Source organism: Amphimedon queenslandica, unplaced genomic scaffold (genome assembly GCF_000090795.2).
Source record: "Amphimedon queenslandica unplaced genomic scaffold, v1.1 AMPQUscaffold_13208, whole genome shotgun sequence".
NCBI lineage: Eukaryota > Metazoa > Porifera > Demospongiae > Haplosclerida > Niphatidae > Amphimedon > Amphimedon queenslandica.
The window spans coordinates 26721-48305 of record NW_003546556.1 but is presented as its reverse complement, the minus strand read 5'-3'; the positions used below and the strand labels follow the sequence as shown (position 1 = coordinate 48305).

At 36.5% G+C, this 21585-nt stretch overlaps 4 protein-coding genes across 4 annotated transcripts in view; all 4 read left to right on the top strand.

Annotated features, from left to right (window-relative positions):
• LOC109584463 (uncharacterized) overlaps nucleotides 1-1111 on the top strand; it is a 9417-nt gene extending 8306 nt beyond the window's left edge. Inside the window, exon 8 of the mRNA XM_020000212.1 lies at nucleotides 1032-1111. The gene's annotated coding sequence lies outside the window, so the exon portion shown is untranslated. The remainder of the gene's footprint in view (nucleotides 1-1031) is intronic.
• Nucleotides 1112-1408: 297 nt separating this feature from the next.
• Nucleotides 1409-4663, top strand: LOC100636714 (uncharacterized protein C1orf228-like). The gene is made up of 14 exons (XM_020000213.1): nucleotides 1409-1460; nucleotides 1525-1842; nucleotides 1895-2034; nucleotides 2146-2214; nucleotides 2438-2598; nucleotides 2729-2817; nucleotides 3287-3394; nucleotides 3445-3529; nucleotides 3677-3796; nucleotides 3843-3891; nucleotides 3937-3982; nucleotides 4077-4160; nucleotides 4292-4372; nucleotides 4459-4663. Exons 3-14 carry the CDS (start codon nucleotides 1919-1921, stop codon nucleotides 4537-4539), a joined length of 1089 nt encoding a protein of 362 aa, XP_019855772.1. The 5' UTR covers nucleotides 1409-1460; nucleotides 1525-1842; nucleotides 1895-1918; the 3' UTR covers nucleotides 4540-4663.
• A 6798-nt stretch (nucleotides 4664-11461) lies between these two features.
• Nucleotides 11462-17658, top strand: LOC109584466 (uncharacterized). The gene is made up of 10 exons (XM_020000214.1): nucleotides 11462-11732; nucleotides 11794-12096; nucleotides 13418-13777; nucleotides 13907-14236; nucleotides 14374-14733; nucleotides 14803-15156; nucleotides 15367-15678; nucleotides 15762-15823; nucleotides 16139-16638; nucleotides 16982-17658. The coding sequence occupies exons 1-10, from the start codon at nucleotides 11495-11497 to the stop codon at nucleotides 17517-17519; spliced, it is 3357 nt and encodes a 1118-aa protein (XP_019855773.1). The 5' UTR covers nucleotides 11462-11494; the 3' UTR covers nucleotides 17520-17658.
• Nucleotides 17659-17967: 309 nt separating this feature from the next.
• LOC100637346 (lysM and putative peptidoglycan-binding domain-containing protein 2-like) lies at nucleotides 17968-19072 on the top strand. Its single transcript, XM_011407584.2, has 2 exons — nucleotides 17968-18283; nucleotides 18764-19072. Exons 1-2 carry the CDS (start codon nucleotides 18008-18010, stop codon nucleotides 19070-19072), a joined length of 585 nt encoding a protein of 194 aa, XP_011405886.1. The 5' UTR covers nucleotides 17968-18007.
• The last annotated feature ends 2513 nt before the right edge of the window (nucleotides 19073-21585 follow it).

Here is a 21585-nt window from a genome sequence, read left to right as displayed (position 1 = left end):
TGGATTTAGATTATAAAAGGGATTCGACTTGAAACTAGGGACTTCTATAATTTATTGATACTATACATGTACTTATAATGGATACTTCCACAAGTTGGATGTACTCCTTCAGTCCAATTTCATGTCAAGTTTTACTTATATGTTGCATGCCTGTAATTATGTTATGTTGGTCTGTAAAATTCAATAATAATAATACCGTAGGTCGGGATATATTCGCGGCTGCAATTATTCGCGGTCATAAAAAAGTTCAATTAAAAACCATGGTAACTGTTAGAGCGTTGCTATGACAATAAGACCACGTGTTTAGTGTTCAGCTATTCATCTGTTCTTTAGCAGCTTTACTGGAGCCATTCACCAATAGTGAGTCCTTCTCTACCTGTTAACTTCTTGTATGGACCTCTACCTCAGAGCTCTTTCAGCCTCTTTGCTGCAAATTGTTGCTGGTCCGCGTGCTGGTGATAATAAACCACACCCAAGTCAATAAACACTAACTAGAATGGGCGGAGAGTCCCAAGATGCGGCGAGACAGTAGTTCTGTAAAGAACCGGTAAAAGCAGCTCCAAAGAGACCAAGGCTTAGTAACACAAGAAGAACAACAGCTCAAGAACACTGCAGTAAGATGCTTTCCTTCAATATCGCGCCGTTTTCAATTAAAATAACACCTCGGTTTCTATGGTTTTTAATTGAATTTTTTATGACCGCGAATAATTGCAGCCGCGAATATATCCCGACCTACGGTAATAATAATAACTACGCAGCTGTAAAATGCCAGCCATGCTTCTATGAATATCATTATAAGACGTCATTAGTGACGTATTCTACATTTTTCAAATTCCAAGCGGCTGGTGTCAACTGTCAAACTCAGTTGGGATATAGTATAGCTACTCTAACAGTCAGAGACAAAGCTGTGCTGCTCTACAGGTAATAATGTACATGTATATCTTTTACACCATTTATTATCATTTATATCATATGATTCTTAGTCCATTATTATTATTAATTTTCTTATTTATTCTGTGTTATGCTTACAGGCACTAATGAATGAGCTGATATCAGTTAGAGAATTGGTACAAGTTATGATTGGAGACACTTTATTTGAGAAAATAATAAAAATAAATTAATGTGGATTTACATACATGTAGATCAAGGGAGCATTATAATGTATTATTTGACAGAGTTCTCCTGATGCTATACCTGAAGTATTATCACTTGATGATGTTGATATATTACTAGCTTCAAGAAACTTTAAAGAATAAACACTAAAATAATTTTCATTTTTATTACAACATTTGATAACTGTACAACAGTGGCAGTGCATGTATTTTATTTTAATAAAACTTCAAAATTTAAACTATTTAGATCTATGCTGTGTATGCTATTATTTTTTTAATTTGATTATTTTGAGGGGTGTGCCAGGCTCAGCTTAAAGATAATGGCAGAAGGGCGTCAGCTAAATACATGTAAGTTTGAATTTGTATAAAATAACAAATTTTACCTTATTTATACATGTAAATACTACATTAGACATCAGAGATTTGAATACAGTACTATCCAATTTAAGTCACTTTCCTAAAGACAAGTGGAGAAGCTTTGGCCTGGAAGCTGGTCTGTATGAGCCAACACTGTCAGCCATTGAAGCTAATCATCGTGGAGATGTTGAAGGATGTTTCAGGGAATGTGTATCTCTCTGGCTAAAGAAAAAGGATGGAGTTGATAAGAAAGGAGCACCAACATGGCTGAGACTAAGAGATATACTGGAAGAGATTGGAGAAAAGGATTTAGCTGATGAAATCAGGAGGCATGGTTAGTATAAGACATGGTTAGTTCGTATGCTGGGACAAAGTAAGAGACCTATTGCCAGTGAATACGAATACCTCATGCTCTCATATCAAAGGGAACGGTGCAAGAAAGAGAAGCAATGCTGGAGGAGTTCCTCAATACTTGTAGTGACATGACACAATCTCAACTGGAGGCACACTTTAATGACTGCTCTAGCCTCTTCCTCGCTAGACTCACCGCCTGGCTTAGGATTACGTAAGATACTTCATTGTATTGTACTTAAGTATAGCTGAAAGTGATACAATGTACTTATGGTACATGTACATGTACACAGTATTAATTACTTGATTTTATTTCTCTTTCCAGGTACATGTTTGGGACATGTGTTGGTATACAGTTACAATGTATTGGAGTATTTATCAACATAGGAGCCAGGTAAAGACACATCTGACAAGTACATCAGTACATGTAGCAACACAGTGTACAGTCACAATAGCATGGTATCCTATTTCAGCAAAAAATAATGGAGAGAACCCTTTGTTGATCCATTATGTATTATTTACAAAGTTTAGACCTGATTTTGATCAAAATTGTATTTTTAAGGAGTTGCTTAAGAAAAAAGAAATTGTTCTTCTCCCTCTTTCTCTTTCTCTCTCAGTTATTTGACAGAGTTCCTTGAAGTTGGTGGTATCCTCACTTCACTTGAAATTGTTAACTTGAAGTCCTGTGAAGAGCCAGACAAATCAGAAGCTCTTCGTTTATTAACTCAAATATCAAAGAAAGGAAGACACTTTAAAGAAATGATATGTGAAAGCTATGGTGAGAGAGAGAGAGGGAGAGAGGGAGGGGAGAGAAAGAGATCAAATATATTTATTATTGTTGTTATTATTATTGTTTATTATTGTTGTTATTATTATTTATTATTGTTGTTATTATTATTTATTTTTAGGTATCAAAGTTGTTGCCGAATGTCTTGGACGGTCTCAACTATCAGAAACTCAAGAGTGTGCTCAGCACCTCCTCCATGAGCTATCAATGGTAAGCGACTTACAAATAAGAATTATTATAAAATTTGACAAATCTCCTGTACTACAAGGCTGCAAAAGTCGTGGCAGCCATTTTGAAGTGGGGTGAATCCTACTTAGTAACACTACCGCGTTACTAATATAGTACAGGGGATTTTATCAAAAATCATAAAGAGAAAATTTTCCATTTTTATAATTTTTTCTAATACATATACATGTTCTTATGTTGTGTAGAAAGTTTAAGCTGATTCCGATTAAAATTAGATTTTTTATGAATTTTTAAAGTTGCTCCAAAAGCCATGCATGCACTGTTGTAGCTCTTATTTCTTAACATGCTTTGTGGCAAACCCTGTATCACTGGATGATGTACAGTGTACATGTATACTGTATGTAGCTCATGTATTGCCTAGTTTATCATTGTTAGTATTGTTATTGTTGTTGTTGTTATTATTGTTATTGTTGTTGTTGTTGTTATTGTTTAGGCTAATCCCAGGTACCAGACACAAGTATATAAAGCACTGATTGCTTTACTGGCCTCTTCATCCTCTGAAGCTCAGAGACTCTCAACCTACACACTGAGACTAATACAGGTTAATGATACTATACTCTACTGTACAGGTACAAGTATTCTAATTTTTAGCCTTCCATTGGTGTTGTCAGTGGCTCCATTGTTGACCCATTGCTAATGTTACTGAGGAGCTTACACCTTGATATTCAACGTGAAGGTAATGTATAAAATAAATAAATAAATAAATGAATAAATAAATAAATGTATAAAATAAATAAATAAATGTATAAAATAAATAAATAGATAGATAAACTTTGCTCTATTTCTCGTTTCCTTTTCTTCATTATGTTATCATGTACACTAGCTGGTCTACTCATTAATGATCTATTGGAGTACGAGGAGATACAGCAGCCATTGCTAATGGGGCTGGTTAATCTGTTGAAGGTTGAAGACGTCACATCTAAAGGAGGAGGGGCTGGAAGAAGTATGAATATTAATTGAATGTTAATAATAATTATACACTTTCCTAGGTATTGTCACTGCTCAGGTGCAGCAGGAAAGTTCTGCAAAAATAATAAAGTAATAGTTAGTATCACATGATCTCATTGTAATGTCACATGACAGGGAGATAATAGAGAGACACCCTCACCTAGCACAGAAACTGGTAGAGGTCAGTCAATAAAGTGATTGTGTATAATAATGATTTAACATACAGTGCTACATTAAATGTACATGTATATTATATTAATGATCATGATCTGTAGGTTAATGTGGTCCATCAGTTGTTGTATGCCCTCAGTAATACTAGCTACTCTAACAGTCAGAGACAGAGCTGTGCTGCTCTACAGGTAATGGTGTACATGTACATTATGTGTATTTTTTACACATTAATGTCCTTTGTCTTCTTGCTGTAAATTCTTCTAGTTACATGCATGAGTGGAGTAATGTGTAAAATATTTATTCCAAGTTATCTTAACAGGCACTGATGAATGAGCTGGTATCAGTTAGAGAATTAGTACAAGTTATGATTGGAGACACTTTATTTGAGAAAATAATAAAAGTAAATATACATGTACTTGTACATGTATAGTGAAGATTGGAGGATTAAAGAAATATTATGCTTATTATGATGTATTTTTTTCACAGAGTTCTCCAGATGCTATACCTGAAGTATTATCACTTGATGATGTTGATATATTACTAGCTTCAAGAAACTTTAAAGAATAAACAATATTCACAAAGATGACAATGTACATGTACATGTAAAGTGCAGTGCATGTGTTTTATTTTAATAAAACTTCAAATTTTAAACTGTTCATGCTATTTTGCTGTGTATGGTATTTTTACCTTTTGTTTTGAGGGGTGTGTCAGCTTTAACATAATGGATACTATATTAGACATCAAGGATTTAGATTCAGTATTATCCAAGTTAAGTCTCTTTCCTAAAGACAAGTGGAGAGGCTTTGGTCTTAAGGCTGGTCTGTATGATCCAACACTGTCCGCCATTCAAGTTGATCATCCTAGAGATGTTGAAGGATGTTTCAGTGAAACTGTATCTTACTGGTTAAAGAGAAGGGATGGTGTTGATGAGAAAGGAATACCAACATGGCTGAGACTAGGAGATATACTAGAAGAGATGGAAGAAAAGGATTTAGCTGATGAAATCAGGAGGCATGGTTAGTAGTAAATATAATAGTCTTATGATGGTTGTAAATTGTTCAAGTACATGGACATGTAAGCTTTAGACATCACGGGACCTTTTGGAGGCACTTTGACTTTTTTATAGCTGTGAAATTTAAATTCACAAAAAAAATTTTTGCCGCATTCGCAAGAGATTAGTTCCTTGCTATATTGTACATGTATTTTCAATCCATCGAAATTTCAAAATGTGTACATGCAATATACACATATAAATTGTACATTACAAAGTATGCATTATTCTATTGTTTAATATTTCTTTCAGGTACAAGTGCATCTCTCACAAAAAGTGGCAGTGCTGGTACTACCAAACCCGGTAAGACTTTCCTGCATTGAAGAGTTCATAATTGGTTTGTTATTTCTATTACTAGTGTACATTGTACCTTATGAATTAAATGTTGAATATTCCAAGATGAATGATCAATTTTCTTTTGTTTTGAGTAAATTTGCTGATGAAATTATCCAAGGAAAGTTACTGGAAGACTTCAAAGCATTTTTACTGGGAAGGACACCCCATCAGTCTGAAGGGAGAGAGAGGGAAGGAACGGAGAGAGAAGACGAAATCATGAAAGTGCGCAACAAGTTGGGTTTGGTATCTTTACTTCGAAAATATTTTTTTCTTTCAAATTTTGGAGCGTTAATGTTATTTGCTGAGGAATATAATTTTGTTGCCAGCAAGACACTTTTAAATTTTTCAGGAAAAATTGATGTTCTTTACAAAAAAATTTTAGCTAAAGATTTTGCACAACAAGTCATTGAAGACCATGAAAAATTAGAAGACCATGGAGAGGTAAGAATGCATTCTAAATTTGAAGCCTCTTAAGAACAAATCCCATAATTATCTTTAGATGATTTTTAAAGTTGTCTGGAGCTTTAAATACTTCATTAAAGGAGTTTCAACAATTCCTTGCTGATGCTTTTCATCGTCATGGCATATTAATATCACTGAGGGTTGTACAGCAGAGTGTACTTACCTTTGTATGTACTATACCTAAATGGCTGGTTGAAGAGATGAAGGTATATGTGGCTAAAAATGAAGAAATGCTAAAATTAAAGAAAGTTGTGGAATTAATTATTGATGGCACTGTAATGTTTTCAATAAAGAGTAAAACAAATGGTAAGTACAATATTAATGAATATAATTGTATTGATCGTTATTCATAGAAACTGCAGGAGAATACCAGTACGTTGCTGCAAAGTTAAGTGATTTGAGTCTTACAGGTAATAATAATGTCACTTTATATACTGTACATGGTGATGATGGTATACATCATTGTTTATAATCATTGTTTTATTTGTCTATTAGAACAAGAGAAGTCTAGAGGAAGTGCTGCTGCTATGTTACCAACTGCAAGCTCAGGTACATGTACATTAATTATACTATTATTATAATTGTGACACTCATTTAGTAGAAGAAGGAAAATTTGATCATAGTTTAGAAGATATAAAAAAAAAGCTTATATCTCATTCATTTTACTTACTTGAACTTGATGATCAATTAGAAGATACTATGCGTCCTCATGATTTTATGGATTACTTCATGGAATTCATTCATACCAGTGATGAATATGCTGAACTGAGGTCTAAAGTACGGTATCATCCTCGCATCATTAAAATGTATCACAATACAATTTGGAATGGTCAGAGTTACTCTGAAATCAAGAAAATTTGTAATTTGTTTCTTAAAGCAATCGGATATATTTATAAGCGTCATCATCATCATGATTATATGTTTCATTTTGTTGCTCGTTGCTTAAAGGAGGAGTGGGAGGAAGTGTTGGGAGGTGAACCTCTTGTTGATATTGATAATATGTTTTTTCCCTTCAAAAAGTAAAAACTTTGTTACAATAATAGACTGTACTTTGTTATTATTTAGATTGTTTACACTTTATTAGTAAATTAACTAGTATTGAATTGTACTGAACATCATACTGTATGTGTACATGATAATTTATTTATTTTTAGTAGACATTAGTTTTCTATAATATAATAATTATTTTGTACCAGTATACATCTAGTGTATGTTTTCACTATTAACTACTGCCGCAATGTACAGTATGTGTCACATACATTGATACATTGAAACGTGTATGATACTAATGTATCACTAATTGGTTGGTGAAGTCAAAACAATGCTAAATATTATTATTAATAACTAGACAAAAGACCCAGTACATTACTTATACATACACAAAAGGATAAAGACTCCTTTATAATAACTACAAGGTTACACACACCTCTCCAGTCTTGTAGCTGTCTCTCTCTCTCTCTCCTATAATGGCTCCTCTTTATTTATTGTCCTATGTCCTCTCCATTTACTGGTTGACTGGTAAGTATATGTACATGATAGATGATAATTGTGATTGTATTAGAATAAATTACTGTATGTTCAAGTTATTTTTTAGTTATTATATTAATATTAATTTTTTTTTTCAGTCTCTTACTGTGCTTCAGATGGTGCTAATGTTACCATAGTGACGGTTCCTCCTGGTCCAGCCTATCCAGCTGGTACTTGGATCAGATTCAAATGTTATATACTGAATGAAACTCATCAAGAGCCAGTACTCCATGAATGGTAAATAACAATAATAATGATAATAAGTATTGAAAATAAATTGTTATTTTATTATTATTTTAGGTACAGAGGCTGTTCTGGTACCAGTAATGGAAGTATGGGAATGGATCAGTTAATATCCAGTGGTCTATCATCAGTACTTGATGTACCAGTTTTATCAACCCCTTCATTCTGTTGGGACACTGTCCACTGTAGAATAGTATCTAATAATAATAACAATGTAACCATTGGGACCGGAACCAAGTACTTTGGGAATATTACTGGTGAGGAGGAGAGGGAGGGAGGAGGAGAGGGAGGGAGGAGGAGAGGGAGGGAGGAGGAGAGGGAGGGAGGAGGAGAGGGAGGGAGGGAGGGAGAGAGGGAGGGAGAGAGGGAGGGAGAGAGAGAGGGAGGGAGGGAGGGAGAGGGAGAGAGGGAGGGAGAGAGAGAGAGGGAGAGGAAATTAAGCAGTGAAATTGAGGAATTATAAGTTTAATGTACACATGTACATGTACATTAGTGAAATTCTATTATTGTGTATATACTGATAATTCACTGAATGCTACTGCAGTATATACACTGTACGTGTATCATATTTAACAGGTTATGGATTGACGTATAATCTCCGCCCATTAATTAACAACAGTGTAATTGAAATCAATGACTCAACTAGTGAAATCGGGACTCTTGCATGTCACGGGAATATCCTGAAATATCCTAACTCCTCGTCTTGGATACTACATGACGAAACGCAGCTATCAGAATCCACTGATGAGATTACTATTACCAAAAGAGGCAGTTTATCCATTTTCTCTTACATATCATTGTTCATAAACCTCACTGGTGATGAACTGAGTAGATTCACTGGACAATATTCATGTGTAATGGAGGCTGATGGAGGAAACAGTGCAATATTGAGTGTATGGATATTAAGACAAGGAACAACAGGTAGGACATACATGCATGTACATGTATGTCATGTATCATATGACAAGCAGTGCTTACTTCTGTATGTATGTACATGTACTAGGATTTGATGGGCAATATTGTACAACTTAGACATGTACAGCACATTATTACATTTATTTTGCTTTTTGAACCTTTTTTCTTCTTATTCTGTTTCTTTTTCAATACCCTCTCTCTCTCTCTCAGTCCCTCCATCAATAGCTACTCACCACACTACCTCTCAGCCTCCGTTAACATTAACTTGTATATTTACCGGTTCCTATGGTAACGTTATCTGGTACAGAGAAGATCAACCTATTCCTCCTGCTAATACTAGTACTGACATTATAATTGAGACTAATCCAATAGATGGACCATATCCAACTTATTATACACAACTTCAGTTCATGGACACTGTAGGAGACTTGGGTCAATACAGGGGAGAGTACTACTGTGGATTTGAGGCATTAGTCGTTGATGAACTACCTGTACATAATAACTATGAAGGTACACTGTACTTGTGGTTCATTATTAGATTAATGGTTATTGTTATTCCATGTGTCATAATTTCCCCAGTTTATGCTTACATGTGTGTGTATTATAGATTAATGTACATAGTACATACAGTACATATTGTGCATGACATGTTAGTGTATAAATGAATGAGTATCATGTGTTGTGTACACATACATGTACATGTACATGTGAATGATATGTGGTATTGTTGTGTCTTACTGCACTGCTGTGTAGAGGTGTTTGTGATTGTTGGTATAGACTAATCCATTAACAATTATTATTAAATATTGTGTATTACTCTTCCTCTCTCTCTCTCTCTCCCAATTTGTAGTACGTCATCATTTCATTTTGGAGTTTGTTGGTAATAATCTGATAGTACCATGTCCATTATCTGGTACTAATATAACGACTGTTGGTGCTACAGTTGGACCTATGGAGGGTGAGGATCTCATTTTCATTCCTGATGGGCAGTATGAGAATGAGGAGCTGAGGATTGTACTGGAACCTCTCACTGACCTGAGGCATACTCATACTTTCAGTTGTCATGGTTACGGGAGTGATGGGATCAGAGTATATTTTAATTTCACTATCGTAGCAATAGGTGGGTCACCCCCTCTCTTCCTCCCTCTCTCTCTCTCCTAGCTATGTATAGCTCTCTTTCTCTTTTCTCTTGTTTTTTATAATCTTTAAATCATTTTAAATTTTCCCCTTCCATCACTCTAAATAATTATACCTCTCTCCTCTCTCTCTCTCTCCCTCTCTTTCTCTCTCTCTCTCTCCCTTCTCATTATATTCTTCCCTATATATATCATCTTCACACATACAGCCAGGTATCCATCATTATCTATATCATTCCCTGAGCCTCCAATTGTCCTCAGTGGTGACCCAGCTAACCTCACCTGTATCATTGATGAACTAACTCTTGGATTCGTCACTAACCAGCCAATGATTGACTGGTTAGGACCAAGTGGAGACACAATTGATACTGAAGGCAATACGACCATACACAGCCTGAGGAGAGAGGGGGAGAGGAGGAGCATATCCAACCTGTATATAGGAGGAGTGAAGTCTTCTGATTCAGGGAGGTATACTTGTTTCAGTAGTTTGATAAGTAGTGCCTATGAGTCTAATGCTTTGTATGTGTCTAAGGAAGAAATACTGCCAGTACAAAGTAAAGGAATATAGACTCAATAATGGATGATATAATTTCTATTTTTACATTCCTTTAGTTGCTCCTCCTTCTGTCACTGTTACCATGGTAACGCCATCAAACGCTGATATCGTTTATTTTGGTACTTTGCTGGTTCTTTCATGTTCTGTTGATATTGGTTACCATGCCAACACGCCCACGAGTGTAGCAATTGCTTGGTACCATGGCAACGACAGGATAAACGTCACCAGTCACATATCAATGAGTAACGTCACTAGACTTGGCTCTAATTCCTCTCTCTTTGTCTCTGCCCTCTCCATAGCAGCTGTGGGGAGGAGGGACGTCAATGGATCACTGGTTTGTCGGGCTAAAGCCATACCCATACCTGTTCCTGTTAATTCACATGTGGTGGACAGTAGGGAAGTAATGTCTTCAGTAATATCACTGACTGTTATGAGTAAGTACATGTACATGTACATGCATATACATGTACATCTGTGTATAAGACTGTATAACTGCATGGGAATAGAGTCAAATGCATGGGAATAGAATGCATTTTCTGGAATTTAATTCAGTGTTTATAATGAAAGTGTAAAGTTAAAGCAGCTAGCATGTACATGTACATATGTTTTAGCACAAAATTTGCATAAATTATCCAGTACTATGTCATCTTTAAATTTTTATTTAGATCCCAACGTTACTGTGACAACAAGCCCCTCCTACATTGAAGCCCGTGATTTCCCTCCATTTAATACATTTACCATCAACTGTACAGTTCAATGGAGTCTCAATATCACTGCTAATATAACAGCAGAATGGACCATCAATGATCAGCCAGTGATCCTATTAGAAGGACACAGTGTTGACATAGAGAGATATGATGGAGAGGTATTAGCTGTCCTTAAAATCAGTAATGGAACTCAGAGACATTCTGTGTATAAGTGCAGAGGAAGAATCAGCTTATGGAGGGAGGAGGAGGAGGAGGAGGAGGTGACATTTTATGGGGAAAGTGAAGTTATTATTTATGGTAAGAGAGAGAAGAAAGTAATCCTTTCTAAAAAAGATATTTGATAATACTAATAGTTATGTACGTGTACATGTACTTATGTTATTGTTAACTGAGAAAAGTTTTAACTTGTCCAGTAAAGGATTCAATTGATCTCATGCAGTTTATTATAAAAGATGCTAAAAATATAATCATTTCATTTTATGCTACATGTATCTTATTTCTTATAGGCCCTAGGTCTCCTTTCCCTCCCGTTGATATTCAAATCAAAAGCAAACACTCACAAGAAGTCATCATATCCTGGCTGGTCCCAATGGTAGTCTACACTAAGGAGAAGTACACTGTGTTCTTTGGTACTGATAAGAATGCTTTAATGCAGCCATTTTCAAGTATTAACGGATCAACTGACCTGACGCTAGTAGATCAGGTTTATAGTACAAGATTGACTGGTTTGCAAGGAAATACAGTCTATTACTACAGGATATTAGCTGAGAATACTGTACAATATGCTAACTTCACTGATATAATGAACTTCACCACTCCTCCTCCATGTAAGCTACTCATTATAAATGTACCTTGCACTAGTACATTTATTTATTATTTTATTTCTAGCATTTACTGAGCTCAATATATCATCATCTCCTGGTGACAGTCTAACACTTGGTACCAATTCATCACTTACCTGTACCATCACACTCTCCAACTCATCTCTCTCTCCTCCCACTCAAGTGTCATGGGTTGGTCCTAATGGGGCTATTCTCACTGCTCCAAGGTCTAATGCTACCATAGGGTCTGTGACTACAGTCATGTTGTATTTGAATGGTGTAAGGTCTTCTGATGCTGGTCAATACACGTGTAGGGTAACACTGGCTAATGGTGAATCTGCTGATATTAGTGAAAATATAACTGTACTAGGTATGCACTGTACTGTACTGATCCTTTTACAATTATGATGTGTAGAAAGTTTGAGCTGATTCCGACTGCAATTTTTCAAGTCACAGCCATTTTAAGAAAATGTCAAAATTCTGAAAATTACCCAAGGCTATAGCCCATGCTTTTTCTGAAAAATGACTCCAAAATCACCCTAATTTTTATTTCATTTTCTGATACATATTAATGTCATTATGCTGTGTAGAAGGTTTGAGCTGATTCCGACTTCAATTTTTAAGTTGCAGCCGTTTTAAGAAAACACCAAAATTCCAAAAAATACCCAAGGCTATAGCCCATGGTTTTTTCTGAAAAATGGGTCCGAAATCACCCCAAATTTTTATTTCATTTTCTGATACATATTGATGTCATTATGCTGTGTAGAAAGTTTGAGCCGATTCCGACTTCAATTTTTCAAGTTACGGCCATTTTTTAAAAATGCCAAAAATTCTAAAAATACCCAAGGCTATATAGCCCATGGTTTTTTCGGAAAAATGGCTTCGAAATCACCTCAAATTTTTATTACATTTTTTGATACATATTGATATTGTTATGCTGTGTAGAAAGTTTGAGCTGATTCCGACAAATATTTTTCAAGTTACGGCCATTTTAAGAAAATGCCAAAATTCTGAAAAATACCCAAGGCTATAGCCCATGGTTTTCCTGAAAAATGGCTCCGAAATCACCTAAAATTTTTATTACATTTTTTGATACATATTGATATTGTTATGCTGTGTAGAAAGTTTGAGCCGATTCCGACTTCAATTTTTCAAGTTGCAGCCATTTTGAGAAAATGCCAAAATTCTGAAAAATACCCAAGGCTATAGTCCATGGTTTTTTTCAAAAAATGGCTCCAAAATCAACCCAAATTTTTATTACATTTTCTGATACATATTGACGTCCTTATGCTGTGTAGAAAGTTTGAGCTGATTTTGACATTAATTTTTCGAGTTACGGCCATTTTAAGAAAACGCCAAAATTCTGCAAAATACCCAAGGCTATAGCCCATGGTTTTTTTTTCAAAAATTGGCTTCGAAATCACCTCAAATTTTTATTACATTTTCTGATACATATTGATGTCGTTATGCTGTGTAGCAAGTTTGAGCCGATTCTGACTTCAATTTTTAAGTTGTGGCCATTTTAAGAAAACATCAAAATTCTGAAAAATACCCAAGGCTATAGCCCATGGTTTTTTCTAAAAAATGGCTCCAAAATTACCCCAAATTTTTATTACATTTTCTGATACATATTGATGTCATTTTGTTATCATTATTATTTGTATTTGTATTATTATTTTTATTTTGCTTAGTGCCTAGTCCAACTTTAACCCTCTCGTTCCACGAGACCACACCCACTAATGTATACACAGGACACAACGTAACTGCCCTAGTAACACTGACCTTCGCTACACCTTCTTTCATTAACACTCAGTTTGGCATCAATACAATATGGAGATTGAACAGACAGGAGCTGAGTTCAGTAGCATTAAAAATGAGTCTATTACCTGTTAGAGAGATGGGGCCTGGTGTTTATCAAGGTGGTATTGTTCTGATGAATGTTGATAATGATGATGAAGGAACTTATGATTGTCGTGCTGTTACCTTTTCAGTGCATCCTGGTGTGAATGTACCTGTTTCTAATACTGTCCAGTTTATTCTTGATGTTAGAGGTATGGAAAACTGATTGAGAAGGAATGAGAATATTTATGAAACTGTTTGTTAGGAGAGAGAGAGAGAGAGAAAGCAAGAGATATAAATTTAGAAAAAGTTTAAAGTCATTATATTATATTTATTTTCAGATCTTCCACGCCACACTATGACTCTATCATCCAGTCCCAATACAGTAGCAGGGTCATCCCTCTCCATCCACTGCAGGATAGTATCACTTGATTCACTTCTCTCTCCTCCTAATGTTCAATGGTTTGATCCAGATGGAAACAAGATTCACAATAATTCAAATTTTATTATTTCTTTGACACGAATTTCTCACAATCTCACCAGCTCTTCTCTTTTTCTTCCTGAGCTCAGGACCTCTCAAGCGGGTTCCTATGCATGTGAAGCTGTATCAGACCTCCCCTCACTGGGTCTGGTCAAGAAATCAATTTCTAGTTATCTCCTTAAAGTTTCAAGTAAATGATGTTTAAAATAAATTATAATTAATATAAGAAAAAAATTATCATCGACTAAATGTATAAACACTGTACATGTCAGTACAGTACATGTACCATTTCATCATAAATGATCTCTTGGTGTTTCTTTCCACTAGTATCTGCTCCTTCTCTCTCACTCTCTCTCTCTGATTCTCCTCCATTTCTTGCTGGAACTCCATTAAACATTACATGTAAGATGAACATGTCTTCATTAGTGGACACTGAGTACAGGATCACTGCTAGTTGGAGTAGGAACAACAACCTACTACCTAACACAACAAGAATCATTACTACTAATGATTCAATGATGATCAGTAATGACAGCTACAGCAACACTCTACAGTTTAATACACTAAGCATGAGTAGTGATGGTAATGGTAGTTATACTTGTTCAGTTCTGGTAGTTCCTCTTCCTTATTTAACTACTGTATCACCTTCTATGCTAACTAAGGTCTCAGTTGATATCATTATTGAAGGTAAAAACTAGAAATTACAGTACATGTATTTAAATATTTTGACTCTACTGTATTCTTATTTTTTTCTAGAGCCTCCTTTCAATGTTGTTTCTTCAGTTTCTTCTCTAACTTCACTTGATATTCCTCCATTCAACAATATCTCAATATCTTGCAATGCTTCCACTTTAATGAAAGTTCTATCACCAAAAACCATCTACTGGAGGCTGCACAAAATTGGAGAGGAAAGTCTTGGGGCGCCACTACTCAATGGCCATAAAGACTTTGAAGTGAAAGAGATTGATTATTTTAATGGTAGTATTGGTAGTGCTGTAACTGGAGCTACTAGTGAATCTGGAGTCTACCACTTCATTTGTGAAGCTACTTTGATGGTGAAGGAAGATATGCAACTAACAGAAGTGAAAACTATAGAAGTTACTGTAAAAGGTAAGAGAGAAGAACACCACACTTACATGTACTATACTGCAAGTTGCATGCAGTATAATAACTTGGTAATTTATTGCTTTTAGCAAACGTTTGGCAATTAAAATTCTTGACTGATGCAGCCACCTTTATGAAATAATATTTTAGCTTAATTTTGTTCAGTAATTCTTGCAATACAGTATTTAATATCATTGCTGTGTTAATGTATAATAGGCCCATCGGTACCAGAATCAGTTACTAATATCAATGCTAGTATGGGACCCACGCTCACATCAGCCATTGTATCATTTACAATACCACAACTATCGTACACTCCTGAATCTTACATTTTGCAGTATGGTAAGAACCCACTGTCATTGGACCAGAGGTCTGACAGAAGAGACGGAGTTTTTAATATTAATTTGAGTAATGAGGAGTTTAATATCAGTGTGGCTGGCCTGGAGGTTGGGTCTGATTATTATTATAGAGTATTTTCATCAAATTCTGAAGGAACCACTGCTAGTGATCAGCTCAAGTTTACTGCTGGTAAGAACATGGATAATATATATAGAAGGAGAGGGGGGAGGAAGGAGAGAGAAAAAACTCACAATTCTTATTGTTACTTTTAGGATTTGGGAATGTACTTTTCCAGTTAAAATTAAATGGAGTTTTTGATTGTGAAAAATGGATAGTGAGTTAAAGTGCATGTGACATGTAATAATTTTGATGTATTTAATACATGTACATTACAAGGTACATTATACATTACAAGGTACATTATACATTACAAGGTACAATGTACCATGTTTCTTTGTGTGTGTGTACATGTACATGTACAATCATACAAACTAACAACAAATTAACAATTTACATGTACATTGTCTGGACCCCATGACACTCTACACTGTACAATGTACAAAAGAAACAATGTACATGTACTTGTACAATTATGACGCAATCATTAATAATAGTAATAATTATTGATAATTATTTCTAATTCTTTTAGTTGTCAGATATAACACAAAAGAAGTCGGATATCATAAACTGGTTAAGTGACTCCATCACCCAATCCTGTCCCTCTCTCTGTCTCCTTCCCTCCTCACACATCACCGACGGTCACTACCTCTGCTCACCCTCCGATATCAAATCGGTCATATTCCGTGGGCGTATGTACGGGACAACAAACCAACCCCCTTCATATTACATTGCTATATTAGCAGATTCAATGAGAAGTGGTGGTACTACACTAGTGGTTGATAGCATTAGGCTAACTACTGATCCATCTTGTGTCCTAGTCATTAATAGTTTCTCAGATCGGGAATGTACTTCTGGCGTAAGTCATACACCTGCTCCTACCTCAGTTGAAGAAGGAGATGGTTCTAGTGGTGTCCTTACGTATGTGTATATCGGCAGTGGGGCTGGAGCAGCTGTCATTTGCGTTTGCTGTTTGGTGGTTTTATGTGTTTGCATTGCTTGCAAGAGGAGCAGAGACAAATCAAACAGAAGGTTTGTTTGTTTGTTTGTTTGTTTGTTCGATATTTTAATTTATAAAAATGTACACATACACAGTTTCCCACTAAGCATGCTACACGTGAATGGGCTGAACAGCATAAGCTTCATGAGCTAATGCATGAATTTTTTGAGCAACTTTAAAAATCGGAATCAGCTCAAGCTTTCTATACAACATAAGTACATGTATATACATCAGAAAATGTAATAAAAATGAAGAATTCTCTCTTTCAATTTTGGCAAAATTTGACCTGAAACCATGCATGCACAAAATAATTTTGTTGTATACGAAATATTCTATAACTGATATTACCATTATCCCTCCCCTCCCCTCCCTCAGGTATAATTTAAATGAAATTCCATTGAAATCTCCAGCCACTCCCACATCAGCTCCACCAGTGGGTGCGACTCCGAGCTTCGAAAAGAATTCCTGGTACATGTCGCCATCTCGTTCCCGTGGGCTCAGCGTCCCCCTAGCCAAGGCCAACCCAACCCACTACATGTCCCCCCGCTCAAGTCGACTCAATCCACTGGATAAAGGATCTATGGAACAGCTGGACCCAAAGAGACTGCGTCAGTCCCCAGGTCCCGGTCGGAATTCTCATATATATCTTCTCAATACTCCTCCTCATATTCCTCTCCCTCCTCCCCCTCCTGCATCTGACGAAGCTATTTACGAACCAATACCAGGTTTTGAAGGACCGCCACGCCCACCTCAGGTAGCCCCTCCCCCTCCTGATTGCCCGGTGCAGTTAGAGCGGAGACTGGTTACTGGACAATCGTGGGACGTACCAGAACGACCAGCGGATGAAGATGAAAGTGATTATGAGAGAATGGAGTCAATTGGACCTATTACTTTCAGTTCCGCCACTTTATAAGAAGATAAAAAATACTATTTTAATAATTATTATTAACTGTGATTTGTGATGCACTAACTATGCATGCCACATGTACATGATAATTCAACTTTACTTTTAAGTCTAATATTATAAGTATTGATAATTTAATAAATAAAAAGGTTGCACACTTTTATTTAAATTTGGAATGGACATTGCTATTACTATAATGGTTGTTTCATCAGACTAGATGATACATGTGTTTATACACTGGTATATAACTAATAGATCATACTTATGGTACTATTTATAAATTAATAAATTATAAAAGGACAAAGGGACTTATGTCCCTCCAAAAATTTTATCTTTTGACTACGGTGACAATCATGATTGAAGGAGATAGTAATGCATTTTTATAGTAAGGATTTAGCTTCATAGCATCATGGGTTGCCTTGAATCATTTTAATTAACGTTAATTAATTGTTGTTGGAGGTGTGGCTCTAAATAAGTCACGCCCATAGTTATGAATAATGGCAGCTTATGCCAATGGAATAGAAATTACTCAGGAGACGATCAGCCCGGCCTCTTCTCCTCCTTCTACAGTCAAGAGACCCTCGGGAAAAGGAGAAAAGAAAGAGGCCATGAGTAGTAAAGGAGACTCTCATTCTTCCCTCGTACACCAGTCCCAGAAAGGACGCCATTACGGGACGGTAGGGAAAGGAAGACATAGAGAGAATGGACACCTGATACACAATATCACTGCCTCGGACACCCTCCAAGGGATAGCTCTTAAATACGGAGTAACGGTACAGTCACACAGCCTTACTTCTTAAGAGTGTTGTTGATAAACAGGCCAAAGTGTACATGTAAATAACATTCTCTACTAAAGGAAGTATAGCATCATAATGTTTATGGCGAGCATTTACTCGAAGTACACTTGCTATGAAAGCTACAAATTGTATTTTTAGGTCCTCCTTTTTATTATTATTTTAAAAGTAATACCTAGTGGCACATATTGACTCATAATGTTCACACATTTTTGACCCAGTCCCAGTGCACCTGCCAGCCTGCCACCTGCACAATGTATAATATATTCATTAGATTCATTAGTTTCTTATAATTCTGGCACAGTCAATTTCTTACTATAGCTACTGTATAATCTCTTTTGTATTCCCCTATCTCTCTTGTTTGCATGTTTTTATGTTATCTTACTCCTTTCACTTCCCTCCCTCTCCCTCTTTCTCTCCCTCCCCCTCTCCCTCTTTCTCCCCCTCCCCCCTCTCTAGATTGCTGACATACAGAGATCTAATCTGTTGCTAGGCAATGAGTCGATACACAGATACAAGATACTCAAGATTCCTCTCAGTGTCTCCTCCTCCCCCCAGCCCTCCCCTAGTCTCGACCATCGGAAAACCGAAACAAGAACTTCCTCTTCTCAACTCGTTTCCTCAATGGAGGAAGAGGAGGAGGAGGTGAAACGAAAACCGTCGTCCCTCGTGGCTGGAGAAAGGGATATCATGAGTCTTCTTAATGCTGTGGATCAGCAGCTGTTAGTATCGAAATCCTTTGCTGATAAACTGGCGGAAAAAAAGTAAGTGATAAAGTGAGTGAGAGAGAAAAGGGAATATATATTGTACTGGAAAGTGACGGATGTTGTTGATCCACAAGTCTTTTTATCATAAATATTATGTAAACATGTAAACAAGGGAAGAGAGAGAGAGAGAGAAAGAGGGGAGGGGGTGAGAGTTGTTGATCCACTGTATGATATGACATATTATGACATTGAGTATAGGGTAAAGTTTTTGTTTACATTAAAATACTTAATGAAAAAGAAAACTTCCCCTATACTAACAAAGAGAAGAATAGATGAAGTATATTGAATTGGGAAAGATTGCCCGTAGTATATTACTACTGCTGTTGTTGATTCATAATCATTCACTGGTAACATTGAAGCATCCATCATATACTGTAACTAATAATACATTAATATGCATTATAGATATAATAATAATAACAGTAATAATAATAATACAATCTTATATAGTATATACATTGTATACACAGTTGAGTTATTGATCTAACAGTACATGTATTTATTTATTTATTGTTATTTTTAACTGAGTACAAATAGTGTATAACTTAAATAATATTGTAACAGTAAACAATAACAATCACTGCAGTGATGCGTAACAGTAAACACTATTAATGAGATTATGGAGCAGTGAAGGAGCAGTGATGCTGGAGCAGTGAATATATACTGGGAATACTAGTAATAGGAGTGGTGGGTTAGAATAACAGTTATGGTTTCAGTTTAGATTATTTGTTTTATTTTTGATTTGTTCTCTTGACCTTTTACTCATCATGGTACAGCCAACAAGAGCTTATTAGAATCTCTGATGAATGAATGAATGAATGAATTTAAAAAGGGCCAATTTTTGAAAAATACCCAAGTTTATAGCCCATGGTTTTTTCTGAAAAATAGCTCCAAAATCACCCCAAATTTTTATTACATTTTCTGATACATATTGATGTCCTTATGCTGTGTAGCAAGTTTGAGTCAATTCTGACATCAATTTTTAAAGTTACGGCCATTTTAAGAAAACGCCAAAATTTTGAAAAATATCCAAGACTATAGCCCATGATTTTTTCCAAAAAATAGCTCCGAAATCACCCCAAATTTTTATTACATTTTCTGATACATATTGATGCCCTTATGCTGTGTAGCAAGTTTGAGTCGATTCCGAGTTCAATTTTTCAAGTTACGGCCATTTTAAGAAAAAGACAAAATTCTGAAAAATACCCAAGGGCACGTGGTCAAGATGGCTGGCAGGAGTTGCTGCTCTTGTTCCAAGCAAAGTCGCTGTATAAGATGTTCCTGCGTTAAGAATGGCTCCTATTGTGTGAAGTGTGTTCCTAAGTCGGAGGGGAAGTGTATGAATTTGCCTATTGCTGCTGATGATAGCGTGTCCTTGCTCTCTGACTCGAGGCCTCCCCATGTGGTCTCTTCTTCGTCCCCCTCGCCCTCCCATGCCAGCGCTGCCTCTTTTGACGACTCTTCTGATGATGATTATGATCCTGGGCCCCTTTCTAGTCCCTCTCGCTCCTCGAGCGCTCAACCTTTGGATCTGCCTCCCAGCGCTGGCTCTGATTCACCCGCTCGCTCTTCCTCTCCCGTTCCTCCTCTCTCCTCCCCTTCTCCTCTCTTCTCTCTCGTTGATCTTCCTTCCTTTCGGCCTATGGCTGACCCTCAGTTCCAATGGAAGAGTTTGACAGGACGTAAGTGTATGAGATTGATTGATAAATGTTATGAAGTTGCTGTTCATTGGATTCCCAACCTCTTCAAGGTCCCACATGGTAAACATGGAAGGTCCTTTGTTGCTGAACTATCATCTCTTTTCCGTGATTATGCTGAAGATTCGTCTAAGGAATGTGTTGCATTGAAGGCTGCCTTTCTGCTCCCGTTACTAGTCTTACAGAAGCCTCATCGTCGCTCTAAGACAAGTGAACATGTTTCTGCCCTTGAGCGTCGATTATCTCTTTGGCATGATGGCTGTTTTGATGAACTACTGAAGGAGGGAGAAACCATCCAGAGAAAGTTTGCTGTTGGGCCTCGTACTGTTTCCACTGACCTCGCAGGATCGTTCTCGAAACTGATGTTTCAAGGAAAGGTGAAAGCTGCTCTGAGACTGTTAAAAGGTTCTGGGTCGAAGTCTGGGCAGCCCCTTTCTCTCAATACTCCTGTATCATCTGGTGGGTCTACTGTAACTGTTAGAGATAAACTGATTGAGAAACATCCAGATCCTGCTCCCTTCCATCCATCTCACTCTCTTTTACAAGCTACTCCTCCTCCTGATCATGAACCACACTTTATCGAATTCCACCAAATTGACGGAGGTCTGATTCGCTCCATGATTCTACGAATGGATGGGGCTGCTGGTCCTTCTGGGATGGATGTCTCTCACTGGAAGAAGGTCTGTACTTCCTTTGCAAGAGAGTCTGACAATCTCTGTGACTCAAATGCAATGGTTGCCCGTAAGCTCTGTTGCAGTTATGTTGATCCACTGGGTGTCTCAGCTCTGGTAGCCTCCCGACTCATTGCCCTTGATAA